This window comes from Olea europaea, unplaced genomic scaffold, assembly GCF_002742605.1.
Source record: "Olea europaea var. sylvestris unplaced genomic scaffold, O_europaea_v1 scaffold290, whole genome shotgun sequence".
Taxonomy (NCBI): Eukaryota; Viridiplantae; Streptophyta; class Magnoliopsida; order Lamiales; family Oleaceae; genus Olea; species Olea europaea.
The window spans coordinates 211,954-235,068 of NW_019247561.1; the positions used below are offsets into that span (position 1 = coordinate 211,954).

The 23,115-nt window shown below is 31.1% G+C and overlaps 1 protein-coding gene across 1 annotated transcript; it reads right to left on the minus strand.

Annotated features, from left to right (window-relative positions):
- Positions 1–559: 559 nt before the first annotated feature.
- Positions 560–1,031, minus strand: LOC111384344. The gene is made up of 3 exons (XM_023008616.1): positions 1,014–1,031; positions 847–951; positions 560–790 (listed from the first exon to the last, which is right to left on the minus strand). The coding sequence occupies exons 1-3, from the start codon at positions 1,029–1,031 to the stop codon at positions 560–562; spliced, it is 354 nt and encodes a 117-aa protein (XP_022864384.1).
- Between the last annotated feature and the right edge of the window lie 22,084 nt (positions 1,032–23,115).

Genomic DNA, 23,115 nt, shown 5'->3' on the forward strand with positions numbered 1-23,115 from the left:
TATAAAAGGGATCCTTGGTAAGAAAACATATTTCTCACAATATTCATCGGTAGTAATTTTAACAAGAATTACATTTTTCTCAAATTTTTGACATGTAAGGTGTGTTTCATTTCTTAACCCTTCGGACGAATTGATATTCTGCAATAACATTATAGGACAGTTCGCCTTTAGTTTCAGTTCATGTGATGAAATACCATTTGGTGTCAAAGTATTCAAGAAATCTTCCTGCAAGCTTTGTTGTAATTTGTCAATTACTTCATCAGAACTATAGTATATGAAATTTTCACAAGGAATTTGTTCAAGTAAAATTCTATTAATATAGTCAACACATTCATTTGAAGATGTAAAAATAACTCTATTTACCATCTCTTGTAAATTGTCAGCATATACTTGTATATTTGGAAAAATATGATGTATCAAATTTTTTAGAGATGTGATTTCATCTTCAAATGGTAGAATTATACTATTCGAAAGCATAATGCAATTACAAGTATGTTTTTTCTTTGTTCCATCTCCAATTCTAAGTAAGTAATTGCAAAATGTGGATCGAACTTTGCTCTCATATTCTTAACCAATGGTAAACGTAAATAGGAAGGCCATAGGTATAAAAAACCAAGCTAGTTTTCATTATATCTTCTTTTCTTCCTCTCGGTACCACTGGTAGAACTTGTCGAAAATCTCCTCCAAAAACAACTACTTTCACACCAAAAGGCAAGTTAAAATCAATAATATCTTTAGGCATTCTGTCTACAATTTCAATAGCACAACGATTTACTATAAGTGCTTCATCCTAAATTATTAACTTAGACATTTTCAACAATGTTCCTAAAGCTGATGCTTGCTAACAGAGCAATTTACTTCACCAACTATTTTCAAAGGAATTTTAAATCTCAAATGAGTCATGCGACCTCTAGGAAACAGAGATACAACTACTCCAAAGGATGCTGTTGCCTAAGCAATGAAATTTTATCTTCTTACACCGGTCATGAGTGCTTTGTATAAAAAAGTCTTGCCTGCTTCCCTTGGACCATCAATGAAAAAAGTACCACTTGATTCATCTTTTATTTTTTTCCATAATTTTATCATATGCAAATCGTTGTTCTTTATTTAATTTTCCTATGCTCTCAAAGCCTCGTTCAATATTGAAATTGATTGTTACCTCTGCAATCATTCATGTCAATCTTTGAGCCTCATCTATATTTACAAAGAATGAAACTATTCCATAATAATTTATGTTTTTATCCAATGATTCTAATATAGAATTGATGTCTTCCAAAGCTTGTACTTCAGCATCTTCAACAAAAATATTTTGATATACATAATCATCTGTCATATAGGCTTTAAGTTTGTCCCACAATAGCTTTAGATAATTAGGGTTGCAAAGTGTAAGAAATATAGCAAAAAGGCATCTTAAAGAACAATGCATTTTGTATATAATAGCTTCGGATAGACATTCTTCACAATAGTTGTCCCCTTTTAACAAACCATATAAAAGTGCTGCCTCTTGGTACGTATTAACAATTATACTATTTAAAGTTTTTAAACTGTCAAATGACATTGGGCCTCTAATATATTTAAGAAGAACACGGAGGAAATATCATTCTCCTTTAGATGGATTGATTGTTACAATTCATCCTATAACAATGTGTTGTTTTCCAGGAGTCCAAATTTTTCCATTTACATTCCACACAAAATGTGTAGGAAAATCTCCATAAAATAGTGTTCGAGCAAATTCATTTACTTCATTCATCCAAAAAAAATCAGTCAACATTGCTATTTTCGTATACTCATTTTCAACAATAATAGATAAATCATCTTTATTGTTGTAAGTTATTTGCTGATAATCTTTAATATGAAGTTGGAAAGCATAAACAGTATGATAAATTTCTGACAAATTAAAAGAAAAAAATTCTCCACACTGCTTCAGGAAGAGATATCCATCTAGCTGATTGATAAGTAGAAATTTCATCAATTTTCTTGTCTGTTTCATTTTTGTCTATGAAAATTAATACGATCATGTCCTTTTTATACATATTTGTACAAATACTTCATTGCTTTAATAGAAGAACACACTTCAATGTTAATATGACAGTTAAATTTTGTACTTAAATAAGGATTATATAGCGCAACTCACCGATTTTCTAACATTTGACCTCTCACTTTAATAGAAATACCATTATCACGACGCCCATACAATAGATATGAGTTATCACCAAATATAGTACTGTTACAATAATCCTTAGGATATTTATTTTTGCAACTACTATTTGTCAATATACATATATTTTTTGGATTAAGGTTTCCACAATGACCATGCATATTGTGTTTTGCAATTACAGAATGAAGATGCAAGTATTTATTATTATAAGCAATTTTCATATGATACTATCCAATCAATTTGTTCGGTACAACAGATTTGATGGGCAAAATTGAAAATCAATAATAAATGTGTATGAAGGAGCCCTCTTTTTTGAAATTTAATCATGTACATATGAGCAATGACATGGCCAAAAATATTTTCTTTGTACAAATCATTTTTTAACTCTTCCAATTTTGCTCTAAATATACATACAATTAAATCAAGTTGATTTTGTATCTCATCACCGTGTTTCAGTTCGTGAGTAACTTTTGGCCAATTTGGATTGCATGTTATAGTTAGAAATATATCTGGTTTTCCGTAGCGTTACACAATAGTCATTGCATCTAAATATCTTTTGAGCATATTTCTAGGTCCACATGTGAAAGTCTGAGGTAGAACAATCTTCTTTCCAATTCTTGATTCTCTTGTTTCCCCATTTCAAATGCTATCTATAATATCTTGATTAATTTCAGTACAAATTTGTTTTTGGTTGCTACAAAAATAGTCTAATCTAGTAGTTTCAATCTTAACATACATATCTACAACATATTGTTGAAAAAGTCTACCAGCGTGAAGCAACACAGACTTACCAGAAGGCCTAATTTGTAACTTGTAGGAATAGTACTCACGGTAAAAAATCTTAGATTGTTTCTTCATTGCATTAAACACTACATGAGAATACATAAAATGCATGTTGCATCTATCTAGAACATTTACTTTATATGAGTTAGAAAATGTACAAAAAAATATATTAGCAAACCTTTAGCCTCTTTTTCAATTATTTTAGTTGCAAAATTTGCTGTGCTAGGAAAAGTGAAACGATCAGGCAAATTTTGAGTTTCTAAATATGTCTTTTGGCATCTCTAAATACCTTCACGGCAACCCGATTCTCCAAATGGAAAAAGTAAAGTGTATTGCAAAGGATCATAACAACCATAATAATAAAACCTTGTGTGAGTCACCAAAATGACCATATATAGTAATATCACGAAAACGAATATTTGCATTGTCATCATCCTCAACCCATACAGTAGCTATTTAAGATGTTGAAGGAGTATGGAAGACTCTTTGATCAAGTCCTGTATCGCATCTTATTAGTATTCGATGGTCATCCAAATTGTTCCTATCACTTAAAGACCTAAAAAATCTACTATATGGATTTGCTTTCAAGATTTCAATTAAAATTATCAAAGTATATTCAACAAAATTTTCTAAAATTTTTATGCGATTTTCAACTTCATTATCTATATCGTAAAAATATAACTACATATAAGAAAGTTTATTATTTTTTGGCATAAGTTTATTTACATAATGATATACTTATTGCTAAACTCTGAATGTATAAATATTTCTACATGCTTTAAAAAGTTCTTTATTGTACTTTATACCAAACGAAGTGAACGCAAAATGTTTATTTTATCAACGTGATTTTTTATAAAAATTTCATGCATTCAAGTTCTTTAGAAGTGAATAAATCATACAATTTAGTTGATGAATCAGGCATATAAAGTTTGACTTTCGTTTTTCTATAAAATTTTCGTGCTTCACAATGTTCACAATAGTTGCATGTCGGTAATACATATACATTAGTTGGTATGTTTAATAGGTTAAAACTTCCTCATAATTTAGAGTGAACAAGATTAGTCAATTCTTGGTTTGAAGTAAAAGCCTGGAAATCAAAATGGACTGTGAACGTACGAGCATGGAAAGCACTTGAATTATTATTTCTAGTTAATGTAGAATCATTTATCCTTTTATGACGATCAATGCGTGGAGTTTGAATTCAATTCCTCCTATCTGTCTGTCTTTGATTTTGTTGTTGGCGAACGAACAAAGCATATGATTTAACATCATGAAAAGATTTTCACCTCTAATTTAATGGAAGCAAAAATTTACATTTTAGGAATGAAATAACCAAAAAAACAATACTACTCAATTTGCCACAATAAGAAAAATTCTACAGACATAAGTCATCCAAACTTTCACAACATTAAAAACATGCGTAAAGCTGAAGTTTAAACACAAAAATTGTATACTTCAATGCAATAGTAATAAACATATACATTGCTACCTCAAGTATTGATTAAATAAAATTTAAATAAGTCTTGTACGATTTAAATGTGGAAGAAACCAAAAAAATTTAAAAAATAAAAAAAAATAAAAAAAGAAAGAAAAAGATTACCATTTTCATATGATTTTTGTAAAATGACAATTTTTTTTAAACATAAATACTATTGTTATTTTCTAAATGTTTTTGCTATACAACTACTGAAGAGTAAGAAAAGAAAAACTTCCAAAAAGAAACATATTTTTTATCTCTAATTTTAGTATTTTTGCTCCTACTTCAATCAATCTACATATGCAATCTATTTCTAATATCATAATGTACGTAATTCATCAATAATCACGAACTTAATAAATTCGTAAGTTGAACATTGGAAATGCACAAAAATCAGGGTAGCAATTAAAAGTAATGAAGGAAAAAAAATACATGTTCAAAAATGGAAATATACGTAAAGCAACTAAAAGTTTTAAAGTAAAAATATACAAAGATATTTATCATATCTCTATGAAAGACTAAAAAAAGTCAGTTTTGAAATGAATATTGTTTAAAGAAATTATACCTGAATCACGCAAAAAGAAGTGCCTTTACTAAAAGATTACACACATGTCCTACATCATCAGAACATAGAAGTTAGTGCCAAGCGTATCCGAAATATTATCTTGCTTATTTTTTATTTTTATTGAAAAATAAATGCTCCTTAAGATCCACAAAGGATAAAAAAAATAGGCCACCTAGTGTCCTCTAACACTTCATACAAAAAAATAATAGTAAAACACGATGCAAAGGTCAATACCATGGCATGCTAGGAAATGTATTGTTCTTTTCTCGAAATCCAATAGTTCTTTTTGACGTTAAAGGAGGACAGCAAACATAACCACAAACATGTTTGAACATAAAGTAAATTAACATTAGAAAAATAAGAAGAAAAAATGATGGCACATGGTATTTAATGTTATAGAGTTTGGAAATTTGGTTGTATCAATTTAAGTTCTTAAAGTTCATCAGACGTATTTAGTATCCTTCTTCAGATATTCTATTGAAATTAACAAAAGATTTTCATCTATGAATTTATGCCTCAAGGAGCTCTGACCAAATATCTTTTTAATTGAAAGAGTATGATACTCCATTCTCTCTCTTGGAACATCCAAAATTCCAATTGAAAGCAACCAACATAATAAATTTCTCAGACACTTCCATCCTAACCCCTGAGCTTAGACTGAACTTCTCTCTACCATGGTCATCTATCAATTTATGAAAAACCAAGGCATGGCACTAAGTGTTGCATGGAGCCCTTAATTCAAATTTTAACAATTTTTAAAGTTCGTACAAATCTACATGTCTCCAACACATATTTTAAGTAATTTTTAAAGTTGGTGCAAAGTCAGGTATTCTCAACTCAAATTTTAAGGGATTTCATTAAAATCTAGGTGTCCTAATAATTTGTAGACTTCAAAAAATTACATTAATTAGAAGAACTTGAATAGAATTTAGTAGATTTTGAACCCATTAATATAAATACCTAAATCTTTCCAAATTTTAGCATCACACCTTATATGTCCATGGATTCGACCTCATAAATATAAAAATCAAATTATCCATACCTATAACAAATATGAATTAAATTAAATTAAATGAAGTGAGAAATAGAAAAAAGTTAATAGCAACGATATCACATTTTAAATTCTAAGTCCAAAGATAAGAGAAATGCTATTTATAGGATATTTTGACAGAGTGAGAAGAAAAGTAGAGATTCATATCAAGTCAGGTAAAGATGAAGGAATCCAAGTTGTAGAACTATGCTTGTATCTTCCAAGTGGCATGGCACGAGGAGATCAGTTTTGGCCATGCAATTCAAAATTGTAGGACCTCAAATACGTAAGAGATTATGAAACAAAATGAGATTAACAAATACAAGAATCCTACTTCATGTTGTCCCTAATAAAACAATTAATTGTATCAGCATAATTATAGTAGAATCAACTTTAAAAGAAAACTGAAAAATAGACATTTGTAATGGAACATTAGGCATAATAAGACAATATCATTACCTCATGTCCATCATAATTTCACTGATTTGTTTATCTTCAACAGCATTTTTTCGAAGCATTTTCTATGAACCAGATTAAAAACTAAGCGACATATGCTGTCTAGTGTTGGCATCTTCATACCTTTGCACTCATTCACATACTTGTACATTTGGAAAATAATGAAATATAAAATTCAAATCAAAACAATAATAATATTAGCATTTTTAAAATGTCTTCAAAAATGTTTTGGGCAACAATAACACACACACCGACAATTGTAGTAATAATATAGACTTCTTTAGATGAAAAAAGCATATTAAATTGAACTTCATCAAGACTGAATCCATAATCTTTACTTATAACATGCATAAATCATGATGAGTTGCTGCTAAAAAAAGTAATATTAGCAATTTAAATTATAGGAGCTCATCTTACTACTTCATTAATAAGAATTGCAAGATCCTCTAAATTTGTTCTCCTATTATCCCAAATCTAGGAGGTTTGACAGCACAATCCTATAATGCCCCATGAAATAGAATGTGAACCCTAAGATGAACGTGATAAGTGGTATTGGCACTTGAGTAGCACATCCAACAGAAATCAAAACATTCTATCATATCTTCCTATACAAAGATAAAACTGCACTGTATGAAATTAAAAATGGCTCATAAATTACCTAAAGTCGAGCTTCAATAAAAAAATGAAAGTCTTATTTCTTTAGATTACCTAAAGTCTTATTAAAAATGGCTCATAAATTACCTAAAGTCAAAGAAAGAGGATTTATAGGTATCGAGAGGCCAAATGATATCAAGTTGAAGTAAAAACGACATAAAATGGGAGGTTAAAATCTTGAAAAATCATACATATGAACTTAAAAAACCAAAAACATAAGATTCCAACACCAAAATAAACCAACAGCTTACCTAACAGAACTCGCGATGCTGCTTCACGGGACTATTTTACAAATTTTCGTACCTTCAAGTTTCAAGATCTGGGAATATTGGAAGGATCTGGAGTTTTGTTTCCTCGCCAAGAAGGGAAAGTAGAAAAGTCATAGAAGAAGTAGAACTTGAGACAGTAGAAAAGCAATAGACAAGATAGACTATGTGGTGGAGAGAAGAAAACGTGTCTCGTTAGCTTATAGGAGAATATACTGTAGCAAAATCAGATAAATTGAATTCTCACTGTGAAAACCTATGTGGCATAAATGAATAGTAATGTTAGAGCCTCTCTTTTAAAAGGTTTTTTTTTTAGTTCAATTATAGAAGTGTGAGCATTTTTAGTTCGCCTAAAACAGCGATGAGGTGTCAGTTAAGTATTTTCAATCGTTATATCTTAGGAAACAGACATCATCTATCTTTTTATATCACATTAGGGACGAATATGTTTTAAGGAAACTGTGTGCAAAACATTCCTCAATTCCTTCTAATAATGCTATTGCATCAACAACCAAATTTTCTCTTGTTTATTGTTACTATGTTTATCGTCACGTTTCTTTCCATCTTTTTATGATTTTAGCAGCATTTGTAATTTCTTTTTGTATTTTTCCTAGCATTTTTTAATACTTTCTACACTTTGATTTTGCTTCTGAATCCTTTATATTTGTGCATTGTTTGGAGGTCCTATTAAGTACTAATTGTTTTCAGTTCCTTTAATTTATTTTCCTTTTTATTCAATCTACAAAGAACTCTAAGTCAAATTAAGTTGCCTAAATTTGTTTCTTTACCATTTTTTATATTTATAAAACAAATGAAAAATATTTTTTGAAGTGATAATCGTTAATCATCTTTTTTATCCTTACGTACACGCCACGTCTTACTTAAACTCATGCTAATTTTTCTTCTATTGAAGATGTCTATTTACCACACAGTTTATACAATGGCATTCTTCAATCGAGAAAATATATATAATTAACATATATAATTCTAATTTCAATTAAGTTGTTCATATAACCATATAAAACAAAAACAAAAAGAAATTAAAAGAAGATTTCCAAATTAGATATTCTCCGATAAATTGAAGAAGCTAGTGGCGGATCCAGGAATTATCGTGAGCTAGGGTGACCATTGATCATCGACTGTCATAATAGCGAGATTATCTACTAAAATTGATTAAATAATATTAAAATTTCTTCAATTAATATGTGAATGCAAAATGTTGAAAACCCGCTACACAATCCTTATGAAAATTAAACATAAATTTTCAGAAACTGTCGTAAACTAGGGAGAAAAAAGAGAGAAGTCGATAAAGTTATGTGTTTTACTAAGAACCAAAACTCCATATTTATAGAGAATGATTAGAAATACAATAGTAATAATTTATAGGCTTATAGGGGTATAATTCTCACTTACTAATAAACTTGCTATCTATAACACTTCCCGTTGAATGACTATTTACATAATAACTATCTCATTGAAATCTTGTTTGACAAAAATTCGATAGGATAAAAATGTCAACGAATAAAAAAGAGTTTAAATAATTTGAAATAATAAAATGCTGCTTTTTTAAAACTTGGATAGAGATTTTCACAACTTGGATATCCTCCAAGCCTATCTTGACCATTCATATAGAGATTTGTCATTGCAAAAATTTTGTTACCAAAGTCAGAATCCTGTAAATATCTGAAAGGTACAGAGAAAAAATACAAACACAAGATGAATTAACAATATGAGGGTTAACCAAAATATACAAAAATAAAAATAATTAAATATAAATAAAAAGAAATTGTAAAAACTAAAATTAAATAAAGTGATAATCAAAGTAAAAGCATTCCGCCTATAACGACGCCAAAAATTTGTTTACTAAAATTACATACTATGATATGAATCAAGGCACGTCCACAACCGAAGCGAGTCAAGCGACGAGTTACGGAAAGGATCCATTGATAGTCGAGGGCGGACCGATGACGCGATCAAGGACGAAACGAGTGAAAGAAGCGATGGGATTGCTTGTCAAGCAAACGATCGATGAAACAATGTTCGGGAGGTCAAATGGAACAAGTTTCATGTTGGGGTCGAAGGCCGAAGGAACTTGGATCAACGAGATAAAAGCGGACGAAGGCGGCACGGAGTTGGTCTATGCGACTGCAGGCTCAACGGCCTATGCGGCCGCATAGAAGGCCACCGAAACTACATGTGGCTGGCTGGAGTGATCTATGCGACCGCATAGAAATGATCTATGCGGCCGCATAGATCAAAAAGTGGGAAAAAATTCGTTTTTTTTTAATTTTTGCCGAATCTTCTAATGTTGGTAGAACTCCTGTGAAATCAAAATATTACCATATTTTGATTAATTTGGACGTTTTTTATGCCATAGTATAAATAGGAAACTCTTTTCATTATGTAAAAAAAACTTTGGCTGAAATTAATACAGAGAGAGAAATTTTCTTTCAATCGATTGTTCTTCATTGGACAAACTTAGAACTTATCAAGAATCGATTTCTTATGGCGTTCTTGACGTCGGATTGTGGGTTTCATTGATTGTAATCAAGGGGTTTCAGATTCTTCGCTAATCTGAGGTTTCGTGGTTCGATTATTGGGGTTCAAGATCCAAAACCGGATTAGTATTGACGTTCTCGGGTTCCGCATCAATCTAATTGTGGGTTTCGTAGTTTCCATTGATACGGGGTTCACATCAGTTACCAATTGATGCGAACCCCGTAGCAATGGAAACTACGAAATCCACAACTAGATTGATGCGGAACTCGAGAACGCCAATACTAATCCGGTTTTGGATCTTGAACCCCAATAATCGAACCACGAAACCTCAGATTAGCGACGAATCTGAAACCCCTTGATTACAATCAATGAAACCCACAATCCGACGTCAAGAATGCCACAAGAAATCGATTCTTGATAAGTTCTAAGTTTGTCCAATGAAGAACAATCGATTGAAAGAAAATTTCTCTCTCTGTATTAATTTTAGCCAAAGTTTTTTTTACATAATGAAAAGAGTTTCCTATTTATACTATGGCATAAAAAAGTCTAAATTAATCAACATATGGTAATATTTTGATTTCACAAGAGTTCTACCAACATTAGAAGATTCGGCAAAAATTAAAAAAAAAAACGAATTTTTTCCCACTTTTTGATCTATGCGGCTGCATAGATCATTTCTATGCGGTCGCATAGATCACTCCAACCAGCCACATGTAGTTTCGGTGGCCTTCTATGCGGCCGCATAGGCCGTTGAGCCTGTGGTCGCATAGACTAACTCCGTGCCGCCTTCGTCCGCTTTTATGTCGTTGATCCAAATTCCTTCGGCCTTCGACCCCAACATGAAACTTGTTCCATTTGACCTCCCGAACATTGTTTCATCGATCGTTTGCTTGACAAGCAATGCCATCGCTTCTTTCACTCGCTTCGTCCTTGATCGCGTCATCGGTCCGCCTTCGACTATCAATGGATTCTTTCCGTAACTCATCGTTTGACTCGCTTCGGTTGTGGACGTGCCTTGATTCATATCATACTACAAGTGCACGGATCGCGTTCGAGTAATAAAGTGAACTTTTTGAATCCGAATTGTCGATCTCTCAAGCAATGTTTACTTTCGATTACACAACTCTAATTAATTAATGCTAACAATAAAAAGAAACAAAAACACAATAAGATATTTGATTTTGGAAAATAATTAAAAATGTAGAAAATAATAAAATATAAAAATCTTGAAACTTTATAAGAATATGTGATTGGCATGGTTTCGCTTAACCATCACCTAGTTAATTTCTCTAAAAACCAATTAACAAATTACTCATTTACGATTTTAGACCCGATTTTTTAATTTTAGTTAATTGCCTCTCTCGAACAAAATTAACTATAATTAATTGGTTTAATCTACTATATCTCTATATTCATTAAAACCAAACAATCGTATTAAATATTAGTGAAAATAACCCAATGTGTCACCTAGGATTAGATGTATATCTCTATCCACTATACGAACTTAGGAATTCTACTATTTGGTTTAAAATGCACAATCTTTTCTCCAACGATATACAAATTACTAAACATAATCATTCATTGGCAACATAAATAAAAATGAAATAAATATAATAGTAGAAACACTAGAAAATAAGCATTTTAATGTCAAATAGCAAACATTGAAATTAATTAAAGCTAGATTAAACTTGAACCATAAATCCCAACATAGATAACTAGCCCATTCTATACAAGTGATAAAAAGAAGAATATTTCATATAATACATTACAAGTTTGACAAAATAATAGAGAAAATACAATATTACAGCAATCCCCCATTTTTGTTGGATTTTTTAAGATGAAAATTTCTTGCTTGTGATTTTCCCAGCCAAATCATTTGATTGCTCCTTCTTGCACTCTTGATTTGCTCTAAAATACCAGGAAAAATTAAAAGAAGAAGAAGAGAAAAATGAGGATGAAAGAAAACGAAAGGAAAATGAAAACATGGAAAAAACTCCTAGTAGAAGCCTCAATCCTGTTTTCATGATAAAACCCTAGCATAATTGGCACCCAAGTCATTGGATTTTTAGAAAGTGAGAAAACAGTCCCCAAGTCCTATTTTTAGTTATATCTCGGTGCTGAGGCGCTGAGTTTCTGTCAATCAGCCTAGAAAATATGGTTTTGTATCATTTGTAGCTTAGTCCCTAAGATAATTGCATGCCAAGTCCCTCAACTTTGATCTTGTACAATTTGGTCCTTAGATTTTGACTTTTATATCAATTTGTCCACCATAAATTGCAGTCCAAAGTCCTCAACTTTTGGTACTTGTGCACTTTGGTCCCCAACTTCACAAATTTTGTACGCTTTTAGTCCCTTTTCATTCCCTTTTGCCTTGTTCTCTTACCTTCGGTGATTTTTACCTACAAAAACAATAATTGCATAATTGTGAATAGCAATTCGCTCATTTAATCAATATTTAAGCTTATTTAGGTATCCAACGAGTGTACAAAAATATACTTATCAAATACTAAAAACTTAAACTTTTGCTCATCCCGAGCAAGATTATCAATTATTACAATCATGAAAAATGTGATAAAGATCAACATATTATATAGCTTGCCAAAAATATCAATGAGTGTAAAATTGTATAATCAATTCACAAGTATGTGCCAAATAATGCTAGGAAAAAATAATTTAAGCTCATCCAATATTCGATTGGTGTGTGTGGGTATAGTCACTTCCAGTTATCATCTAAATTAGGAAAAAGTTGTCGATATAATTTTTTTTAAATTGGCTCCAACCCGACCCTTTGTGGTTAAATATTTTATTTCCCACTTGTGAGATTCACACTCTTCAAATAGATATAGTTCTTTTTTTTTCCCAAGGTGTAAGTCTATAAGTTGCTCTCCAATTGCTCATTTTTCTTCTTTTTTTATTTTTGTTTTTTTCGCTTTAGTTTGGTTGGGTCTAATCAATAATCTCAACATCTAGTCATGTGATGATTTTCCACTAATGAGTGCTTCCACATTCAAGCTTATACTAAGTAATTCAAACTCAATAGTTGTCTAAAATCAAATATCAAATAAAATTGCACAACAACTATTGTTTATTCCAAATCCCATGTTTTACGCCACTCCCTAAAGCTATCTTCTTGACCCTTGTATCGAGTTTTATGTTGATAAACTCCCCAGTCGTTTAGGCCAAAGGGTACCGGATTTTGAGATTCCCCTACGGACTTAATAACTCGAGTTAAAAAGGCTATGAAGTGAGGCCTATGATTCAACAAATACAATAACATTTTTTTTAGTACAACAAAAATGAGACTTAGATCTCTAGCATATTGTCATTACCTAAATTTTACTGGGCAAAAGACACTCCACACAAATATTTTCAACATGCATGGAATCAACACACTTCTGGATAATATCTTTCACCAGCTCAATCACCACTAAACTTATCTCACAATATGATTAAGTGAAAGAGAAATAGATATAGATTGGTATAGATTTTCAAACATCTCACAACCTAGTTCAACCAATTCAAAAATCTCTCCAACAATTAAAATTTTTTCACATCTAGATAACAATTAATCATGATTGTTGCACTCAAAGTAATCCAAAATTCTAAAATGAATAAGTAGCAAAAATAAAAAATAAAAAAATTAGGCACAAATAGCATATTTGGTCATAGCTCATGAATCAACAACAATTTCCAAAATCAAACCATCCTAAGCTAACAAGGCTATCTAACATGTCAACACAATCACAACAAAATAAGCACATCACCCCAAACTTAATTTACAAATTGTCCTCAATGTGTAAAGAACAAGATAAAAGAGAAGAGGGATTACGAAACTTCCTCGGTTGTATATTTGTGAAGAGGTACCAATGCTTAAGTTGGACTTGTGAAGCTTTTGATGAACTTGGACAAGTGACCTTCTTGTACACCAATTTACCCCCAAACTTGTGAGCAACCATGAAAATGTGGGGCTTTGAAATTGACCTACAAAAATGATAGCCAATCAAATAAAAATAAGAAAATGCACAAAAGTAAATAAAAAGATTAAAAGTTAAAAGTTGGGTTGCTTCCCAACATCTTTTTTTTTTATAACCTTTAGCTCGACTTTGTTCATTGAATCATGGGCATCTAAAAAAGGCCTTGTACGCCTTGCCCATTTTTTCTGCTTTTGGCTTTGCTCTACTTTTCATTTGATCTCCAAACCTCGACATTGTCCTTTTCAATGTAGTAGGACTTTCCCATTCTATTCAATACAAACTCAACAACGTAGATTTCTATCTCCTCATCGGATTTAATTACAAAATCAAACTCTATGCAATGAATGAAGTCGGACGAATGTATGTTGATTTCAACTTCATTCATTCCTACATCCTCGATTAGTTTCTTTGTGATTAAATTATCATTCACTTACAAACTGTTGATATTTCTTCGAATGAATGATTGATCCACAGTTTAAATCTACAGGCAGTGAGAAGTCGGTCCCATTGACTCTTTCAAGGGATTGTATTCCCATTGTTGAAATTCTTCCCAATACATATAATCTCCCATAAGCATATCGCTTTCATCTAACAATACAAGTTTTTTGAAATATTTTAAAGGACTGTCTCATTCAATAGGAGAGCCCATTTCCCACAAGCTTCATGTAATTGTCTCAATTGTAAGGTGCCAAATCTCCTGCGAGCATGTACCATTCATCATTTTTGTCAATGACTTGTTTTCGACATCTTAAATATTTTCTAAACCTCAGAAGTTTCGGCGTGTATAAACTAGTGTACGAAAACAAGCACTTTTCATTACAATGCACCGCGTAAGAATTTTTACAACTTGAATATCCTCTAAGCATATCTTGACTGTCCTTATAGAGATTTGTCATTGCAAAAACTTTATTACTTTACTTAAGTCAGAATCCTGCAAATATCTGAAATGTACAGAGAGAGAATACAAACACAAGATGAATTAACAATATGAGGGTCACCCAAAATATATAAAAAGAAATAAAAAGAAATTGTTAAAACTAAAATTAACTAAAATGGTAATCAAAGTAAAAGCATTCTTTGGCAATGGCGCCAAAAACTTATTCACTAAAAGTGCATGCTGCAAGTACATGGGTTGCATTTAAATAATAAAGTGGACTTTTTGAGTCCGAATTGTCGATGCCTCGATGAATGTTTACTTTCGTTAAGAGCTCCAATTAATTTGTTGCTAACAATAAAAAGAAACAAACACACAGTAAGATATTTGGTCTTGGAAAATAACTAAAAATCTAGAAAATAAGAAAATATAAAAAATTTGGAAATTTCAGAGGAATACGTGGTTAGGATTCATGGTTTCGCTTGACCGTCACTTAATTAATTTCTCTAAAAGCTAATTAAAAAATTACTCACTTACGTTGTTAGACCCGATTTTCTAATTTTAGTCAATTACCTCTCTCAAGTAAAATTAACCCTAATTGATTGGTTTAATCTACCATATTTTTATGTCGATTAAAACCAAGCAAACACATTACATATTCGTGAAAATAGCTTAATGGGTCACCTAGGGTTATGGATATATCTCTATCCCCTATACAAACTTAGGGATTCTACTATTTAGTCTAAAATGCATAATTTTCTCTCGAACGATGTACAAATCACTAAATACAAGCATTTATTGGCCGCATAAATGAAAATACAATAAATACAACATTAGAAACACAAGAAAACAAGCATTTTAATGTTAAATAGCAAACATTGAAATTAATTAAAGCTAGATTAAACTTGAACCATAAATCCCAACATAGACAACTAGCCCATTTTATACAGGTGATAAAAAAGAGAGTATTTCATACATTACATTGTAAGTTTGACAAAATAATGAAAAAAAAAATACAAGATTATAGCAAAACCTCTTTTTGTTGGATTTTTTAAGGAGAAAATTCCTTGCTGTGATATTCCTGAAGTTTTGCTAAATATTTTGATTGCTCCTCCCTGTGCTCTTGATTTGCTCCAAAATATCAAGAAAAATTAAAAAGAAGAAGAGAAAAAGAAAGAGAAAAGGAAAGGAAAGGAAAATAAAAGCAAGGAAAAAAACTCCTAGCTGAAACCCCAATCCCTTTTTTATAATAAAATCTTAGCAAATTTTGCACCAAAATACTTGGATTTTTAGAAAGTGAGAAAATAGTCCCCAAGTTCTATTTTTAATTATATATGGCGCCTAGGCATCGGAACAGTGATTTTTAGAAAGTGAGAAAATAGTCCCTAGGCCTATTTTTAATTATATTTGGTTCCTAGGTTCGAGTTTCTGTCATTCAGCTGAGAAAATATGGTTTTTGGGTCATTTGCAGTTTAGTTCCTAAGATAACTGCACACTAAGTTCCTCAACTCTGATCTTATAGAATTTCATCTTCAGATTTTGACTTTTATATCAATTTTCCCTCCATAAATTGTAGCCTAAAGTCCTCAACTTTTGGTACTTGTGCACTTTGGTCCCGAACTTCACAAATTTTGTATGCTTTTAGTCCCTTTTCATTCCCTTTTGCCTTGTTCTCTCACATTCGATGATTTTTACTTACAAAAGTAATAATTACATAATTGTGAATATAAATTCGCCCATTTAATAAATATTTAACCTATTTAGATATTAAACGAGTGTGAAAAATACACTTCTAAAAAATATTGTCAAGAAAATTTAGTGGGACAAAACTTGATCGAAAGAAAAAGAGTACAGCTACTTCTCCTATTTTAATTCTTGTGTCAATTCATCTATGTCTTGTAATGCCTTCAACATTGCAATTTTTGATGAAGTGTATCTCATGTTGTCTTATTTAGTCTTCAAATAACATCATATTCATATAAGATATTTGTCAATTTTTTAATATTGCAGTAACATGATGATTAGAAAAATAACTCTTGTCGATCTCTTCGGGAGTCTCATATATATCATAGTATTATTTTGAGGATAAATATCTTTTAGGTTATTATACAAAGAATATGTATCGTTAAAACCTTTTTAAGAAAAAATTTGTGGAAAAATCCTAATGAAGGAAAAAGAGTACAATATTTTTCTAAGTGCACTATAAAAGTTGTCTCGTTAAAAATCTTGTCAGGAAAGTCCAATGGGATAAAACCTTGGTTAAGGGAAAAATAGTACAACTCATATTTACTTTCCTTCATGATAATATCACTTGAATTATGCTTTAGGTATATTAAATTTTTCAAGGATAACATTAATAGTCATACCAAATGAGTTGATTATCACGTATTTCAAATTTCATGCATCGTCAACATAGCATAATATACATTCGTGATTTCATTCACTATGATTTTTGCTAATTCAATATATTGGGAGTCGTGCATTACATATTATGACTTCATTTTTCTTATTTTTTTTCGCATAAGTATATGCTTTTACATTTTTGGACTATAGATTCCGAAACCTAGGTTTCTCGAGTAAATTCAATTTCAGTATGACTGCATCATTTTGTTTGGCCAATCATTACTTTGATTGATATGTTTCAACGAATTTATTTTGATTCATCGCTATTCATAATATGATGAAATACATCATATGCAAAAATGTTGTTGACAACTCTTTCTTTTTCTATTATATTCTTTTTTATAATGACATAACATATTGAAATATCTCAATTTTCAATATATCAGGCATTTGAATCTCTTCTGGGTTTTCAAAATTTGTTATTTCCAAACATTTTCCAAAAGTATGCCTCCTAAATGGGATCATCTTTGTTAATTGCTCCATTTTTTGTTTGGAAATTTTTTGTATTAGAATTGAATATTTTACGCTTTAGACGTTCCAAAGATATATCAAATATATTGCTAACAAATTGTCCTCCTAGGACATTAATTCATTAAATCTGGTGTGTGAGATGTAATTGATCTCTTTGGTCAATAAGTACATCTAAACAAATTATCATTCGAACTTCTGTTTAGAATTATCTTTTGCGAGGATTTAAATAATGATCCATTTCTGCATTATTTTTAGTTTCTTAATTCCTCATAGTAATGCCGAAAAAATTGTTTAATCAAATTGATAATCAATAAACTGCATTATAAAATATCACCCGTTTGAAATAAAGGTTCAAACTACGCATTTATTATTAGCATTCTTTATTTTCAGTCCGAGTGCGTTTAGTGGACTAATTTTATATATACTGTATTATTAAAATAATTTGATGAAAAATTAAGTTCTAAACATACACTAATTACAACAGGGAAAAAAATATGATATTGGCATAATGTGTAATAGAATTCCTAAACAGAAATGGGAAGTACTTTGTTCTCAATTAAATTAATTAGAAAAGTTTAACAAGCAATAGTATTAAATCATTTATCGATATCCTAACTGACACTTTTTAAAAGATTGAAATTTAAGGTCACCGTCTTGATTGTATAATCTGAAAATTATGCTCAAAATTTAAAATTTGAGCAATAATTTCGCAAATTTCAGAATGTGAACACTATGCAATCATCTAATATATGTATCAAATCTACTAGATACAAATAATATCTAGAAGGTAGACATGAAGAATGATTAGGCCACATTTATTACCTTATTAATTTTCAAAAATATAGGAAATTCAATCTCTGTTTTAACTCGTGATGACCAGTTTATGATAAAGAGAATTAATAACACATTAAAATTCATTAGATTGAAGAACTTTTAGATTTTTCAATGAATGTCCATTTGAATTTTCAATTTTGCATCATCATTGATCTAGTGATGGTCCAACTGGTCATGTCAAAGTATAAATTTTTTGGGCAAACGAATTTCGTGTCGGTGATAATGTTTAATTCGTCCTAGTGTATATCTATTGTAACAGATATCTAAGAAATTAAGCAATTCTTTTTCTAAATTTGTTAAAAGAAACTGCATTGTCAATATATAATTTTGTTTGTATTATTTGATAAAATAATACAAGTTCTTCTAAAGCCATAAAAAAAATATTTGATGCACATATTATCAAAACATTATTTTTTTGCTAATGTTAAGTCCAAATAATACTTTTTGTCTTGAAGATAGTACGCGTAGTTACACAATCAACTAAACTGATATCTAGATAATATATCTAAATCTTATTAATATTTCAAGAGTTATGCTTTTTTAGAAGCAATAATATAATATTCGCAAGAATATTGACAAACTAAATGTTATGCTATTCAAGAGCAGTAAATTGATATTGTTCTTGAATATTAATAAAATACAAACAATTACTACCCTTTAAAAATTACAACCCAATATTGAGCAATGCAATTTGTGTTTCTTCAAAAACACAACAAGATATACATTCTTTTAGACTTTTGCTATTTCGAGAGAGTCCTATATTTTATTATTGTTTTTTCAAAAGCAGTAGATCAATATTCTTCTAGGATATCAAAAATTATAATTCATGTACATCATGAGATAGTAATATTCTTCTAAACTATTAATTATAATGTTGTACTATTTCAGGAGCAACAACAAACTTTTAGTAGAAACATTAACTATTTAGGATTATGTTTTCAAGTAGAATGTAACATTTGTTGAGTTTGCTTCTTCAGAAGCAGTTGACCAATATTTTTCTAAAATATTGAAATTATAATATCATACTCTTTTGGAGCAATAATAATAATTATTTAAAATAATAAATTGTATAACAACTTACGCTTCAGGAATAAAAACATAATTAATATCATATTTTACTTAATTATGCTCTTGGGAGGAAGTAAAATCTAAGAATAACTATATACTTCAGGAGCAACTAAATAATACAAATACTATATTCCTATTAACATTACTACAATATTCTTCTGAAATATTGATTTATATTGTTTTATTTCAAGAATAATATATAATATTCTTTTGGGATATTGTATTGAAATATTGAACAAAAAAATTATATTGAAGCAAATATTTATATATCATAAATTGGTATAGTCAAATCGACAAAATCAAATCGAATAACTATGCTGCTTTGTTATAAATTTTAAAGTTAAAGAATTTTGACCTTTTCTTTCAGCGGAGAAAAAGAGTTTTTTAGTAAACTCGATTGAATATGACTTTTTGTCTTTTTTGATTGAAGGATTTTTTTTCTTCTTTCCCAACTAATTAGAGATTTCTCCATATCCCTATCTAACTACAAATAAAAGAGGGGGTGTCAACGCACTGTTTAAAAGAGTTGGTTTGTATGGGTCCTGTTTCTATGAATGCGTGTCCTCCAATTTCTTTTTCCATTTTTACTGTCCTTTTCTTTTTCTTCACTAAACATTTAGGCCTTGTTTGAGTGGTTGTGCTTTTCCATGGAAAATGGAATTTGATCCTCATTTTCCAACTTTTGTATGTTTGATTTCCTAAATTTTCTAGGGAAAACATTTTTTTGGGTTGGAATTGACATGCCTTATTTCTTGGTTTTTGAGGATTTTGGTGGGAATTCATTTTCCAGACTGATGTAAATTTTTTTTTTTTTGGACAATGGAATCAAATTCTATGAACAATTGTAAAAGAAGATATCCTTTAAATTGACAATTTACATGTAAAATAAAGTCAAACGAATACCAAAAAATACTTTCATTTCAACATTTTCCATGTGAAAAATTATACCAATCAACCACAATAATTTACAATTCCCCGAAAAATAATTTCTAGGTAATTTAATTCCCGGAATTAGTTTTCTTTCCATTCAAATTCAATCTTTGCAATCAAACGGAGCCATAAAAAGGCATCGTACCCCACAATCAAATGCTTTGTTACTCGCGCTGTCTTTTCACACCATTTTTCTCCCAAACACCATACCGTTTCAGCTTTTCTATTCCTTTCCCTTTCCTTTCCTTTCCTTTTTCCTTTCTTCAAGTTAAGTCCTCACCGATAGCTTCATTGTGGCCGTGTCATGTCGACGCTTCCACCAGCTTTAGGTGTTGGCTTTGTATGCTTGGAAGGAGTTAACAGGCACTGCACAATTGGCTTTCATCTCAATCGATGCCCTTCGCATTCTTGGGCATTTTATAATGATTCTACTGCTTTTGGAATTCTTTGAGGATATATATCAAGATTGTTTCAAGAACTCACACTTCTGAAGTTGGGTTTTTCTGTTACTGAGCAATGTTGCCTTGCCCTTACCTACCAAATTGGAAATTTTTGTTACTGTAAGCTAAATTATTCATAAAAAGGAACTTGTTTTAGCTATAATTCATTAAGTTTGCTCTAGATTTCGTTGGAAGAAATGTGTCATGGGCTCACTCAATTTATTTTTATTTATCTAGTTGGGCTTGTATGGTGGGCTAGCCCAAGCCCTTTTTGGTCGTTATTTTGCTCTATATGAGGTTGTAGGAAGATAATGAAGAAGGGTCGAGCATTGAATTGAAATTGGCTGTGTCGGTCATCATTCCCCTTCCTCGACCATTCTTCTTCCTGTTTCTTCTGCTGCTGTGTTTTTCTCGGTGTCTCTCTTCTCTGTTGAACTCCAACCATAACAAGTGATATCAAAGCAGCTATGTGATCTGGGAGTGGCCTTTAAAATAAATGACCAGATGCTACAGGGTGTTTGTACTAGCCTGGACCGGATGGAACAAATGATGGGAGAAATGAAGGCTACATGGGAGTCTATGGTGTTGATGTGAGCTCAATTATCTGGGAGCAAAGCTGATTGTATAGAAAAACAAATAGAAGTATATGTGTCACCATCTCAAACCATTAGGGGCATCTTTGGAAGATAAGAAATTCATTCTGGGTTCTCTAAAGAAAATCGAGAGGCTAAAATGGATTTTCCACATTTAAGGGGAGAAGGACGACCTAGGAAATGGCTAAGGGAAGCCAAAAAATACTTCCAACTCCATCACATTTCGGATGAACTGAGGCTATGAATGACTAAGTACTTGGAAGGGTGTGCTTACATATGGTTTTATGGATTCATTGTAAACCATTCCGGGGCGGATTGGAGCTTGTTTTCGGATGAGCTTTGTAGGAGATTTTCAGAAACTATTGAGGAAGAATCCCAAAATAATGATGGTTCAAGAATTTTGTTGGATGATCATGAAAATGGGATAGGAAAAAATGTAAAACTGATGGAGCCCAGAAGTTTGAATGAGATTAAGGAAGAAAGTCAAGAGGGATTTAGTATGGTGAAGGTTCTTGATCGAGATGTTGAGAGACAAGTGATTGTAAAGAAACTAGATAAGGAAGTAAAGAGTGCTTGTTCAACTAATGAAGGTAACAGAAGCACTAGTGTTGTGGAGACAGATGATAAATCCAGTGAGAGACAGTTAGAAGATTCAAACAACGTTGAGTTAACTGATCAGATTTCAAGTGTAGACACAAAAAAATCTTATGGTTATAGTGCAAATTCAGGAAGTGTTGGATATACGGAGGAATGTTCAATTAAAAAACACAGAAATACGATCTCACCTCTTGTAAGTGTGACTAAGCTTGATGAGGATTCTAAAGTAGATGTGTTAACAAGTGAAGAAGATGCATATTTCATCAATGGCCAAACCTAGCTCGGTATAGCTGATACAAGTAATAATGGAATTATGATTTCTAAAGAATGGAGAGGTTTTCCTCTACTTTATCCACAAGAGGCTACCATAGAAAACATATACTGCTATTTTGATAGGGTACATATTGTAGATATGGGCAAACATGTTACGGTTCATAGAGTCGTCAACAAGCATGTTCATGCATCCAAGTATCTGATTGAAGTTATAAATTTATGGAACAAGTTAGCTAAGATAAACCAAGAAGATGAGACGAATGACTCATACGCCGTCTTGCACTACTTGCTTAATCCGAGAGTGATGAAGAGAATGAGGCAACTGCTAACAATATATAAAAAAGACATCCCAATGTTAAACTTTGATGACAAGGTTAATTTAAGGGGAAGGGATGTCATGGGCTCACGGAATTTATTTTTATTTATCTAGTTGGGCTTGTATGGTGGGCTAGCTCAAGCCCTTTTTGGTTGTTATTTTGCTCTATATAGGGTTGTTGGAAGACAATATAGAGAGGTTGAGCATTGAATTGAAATTGGCTACTGTCGGTGGTCTTCTCTCTTCCTCTACCATTCTTCTTCCTGTTTCTCTGCTACTGTGTTCTTCTCGATGTCTCTCTTTCTCTGTTGAACTCCAACCATAACAAAATGGGAGGAGATTGAAGAATAATTTTGAGAGAATTTGATGGACTTCCTGTAAGTTTGTACCTAAATTTTTTGGATTTTTGGATTTTTATATATCCATAAAGAGCAAGGACGATCTCAAGGAAGAG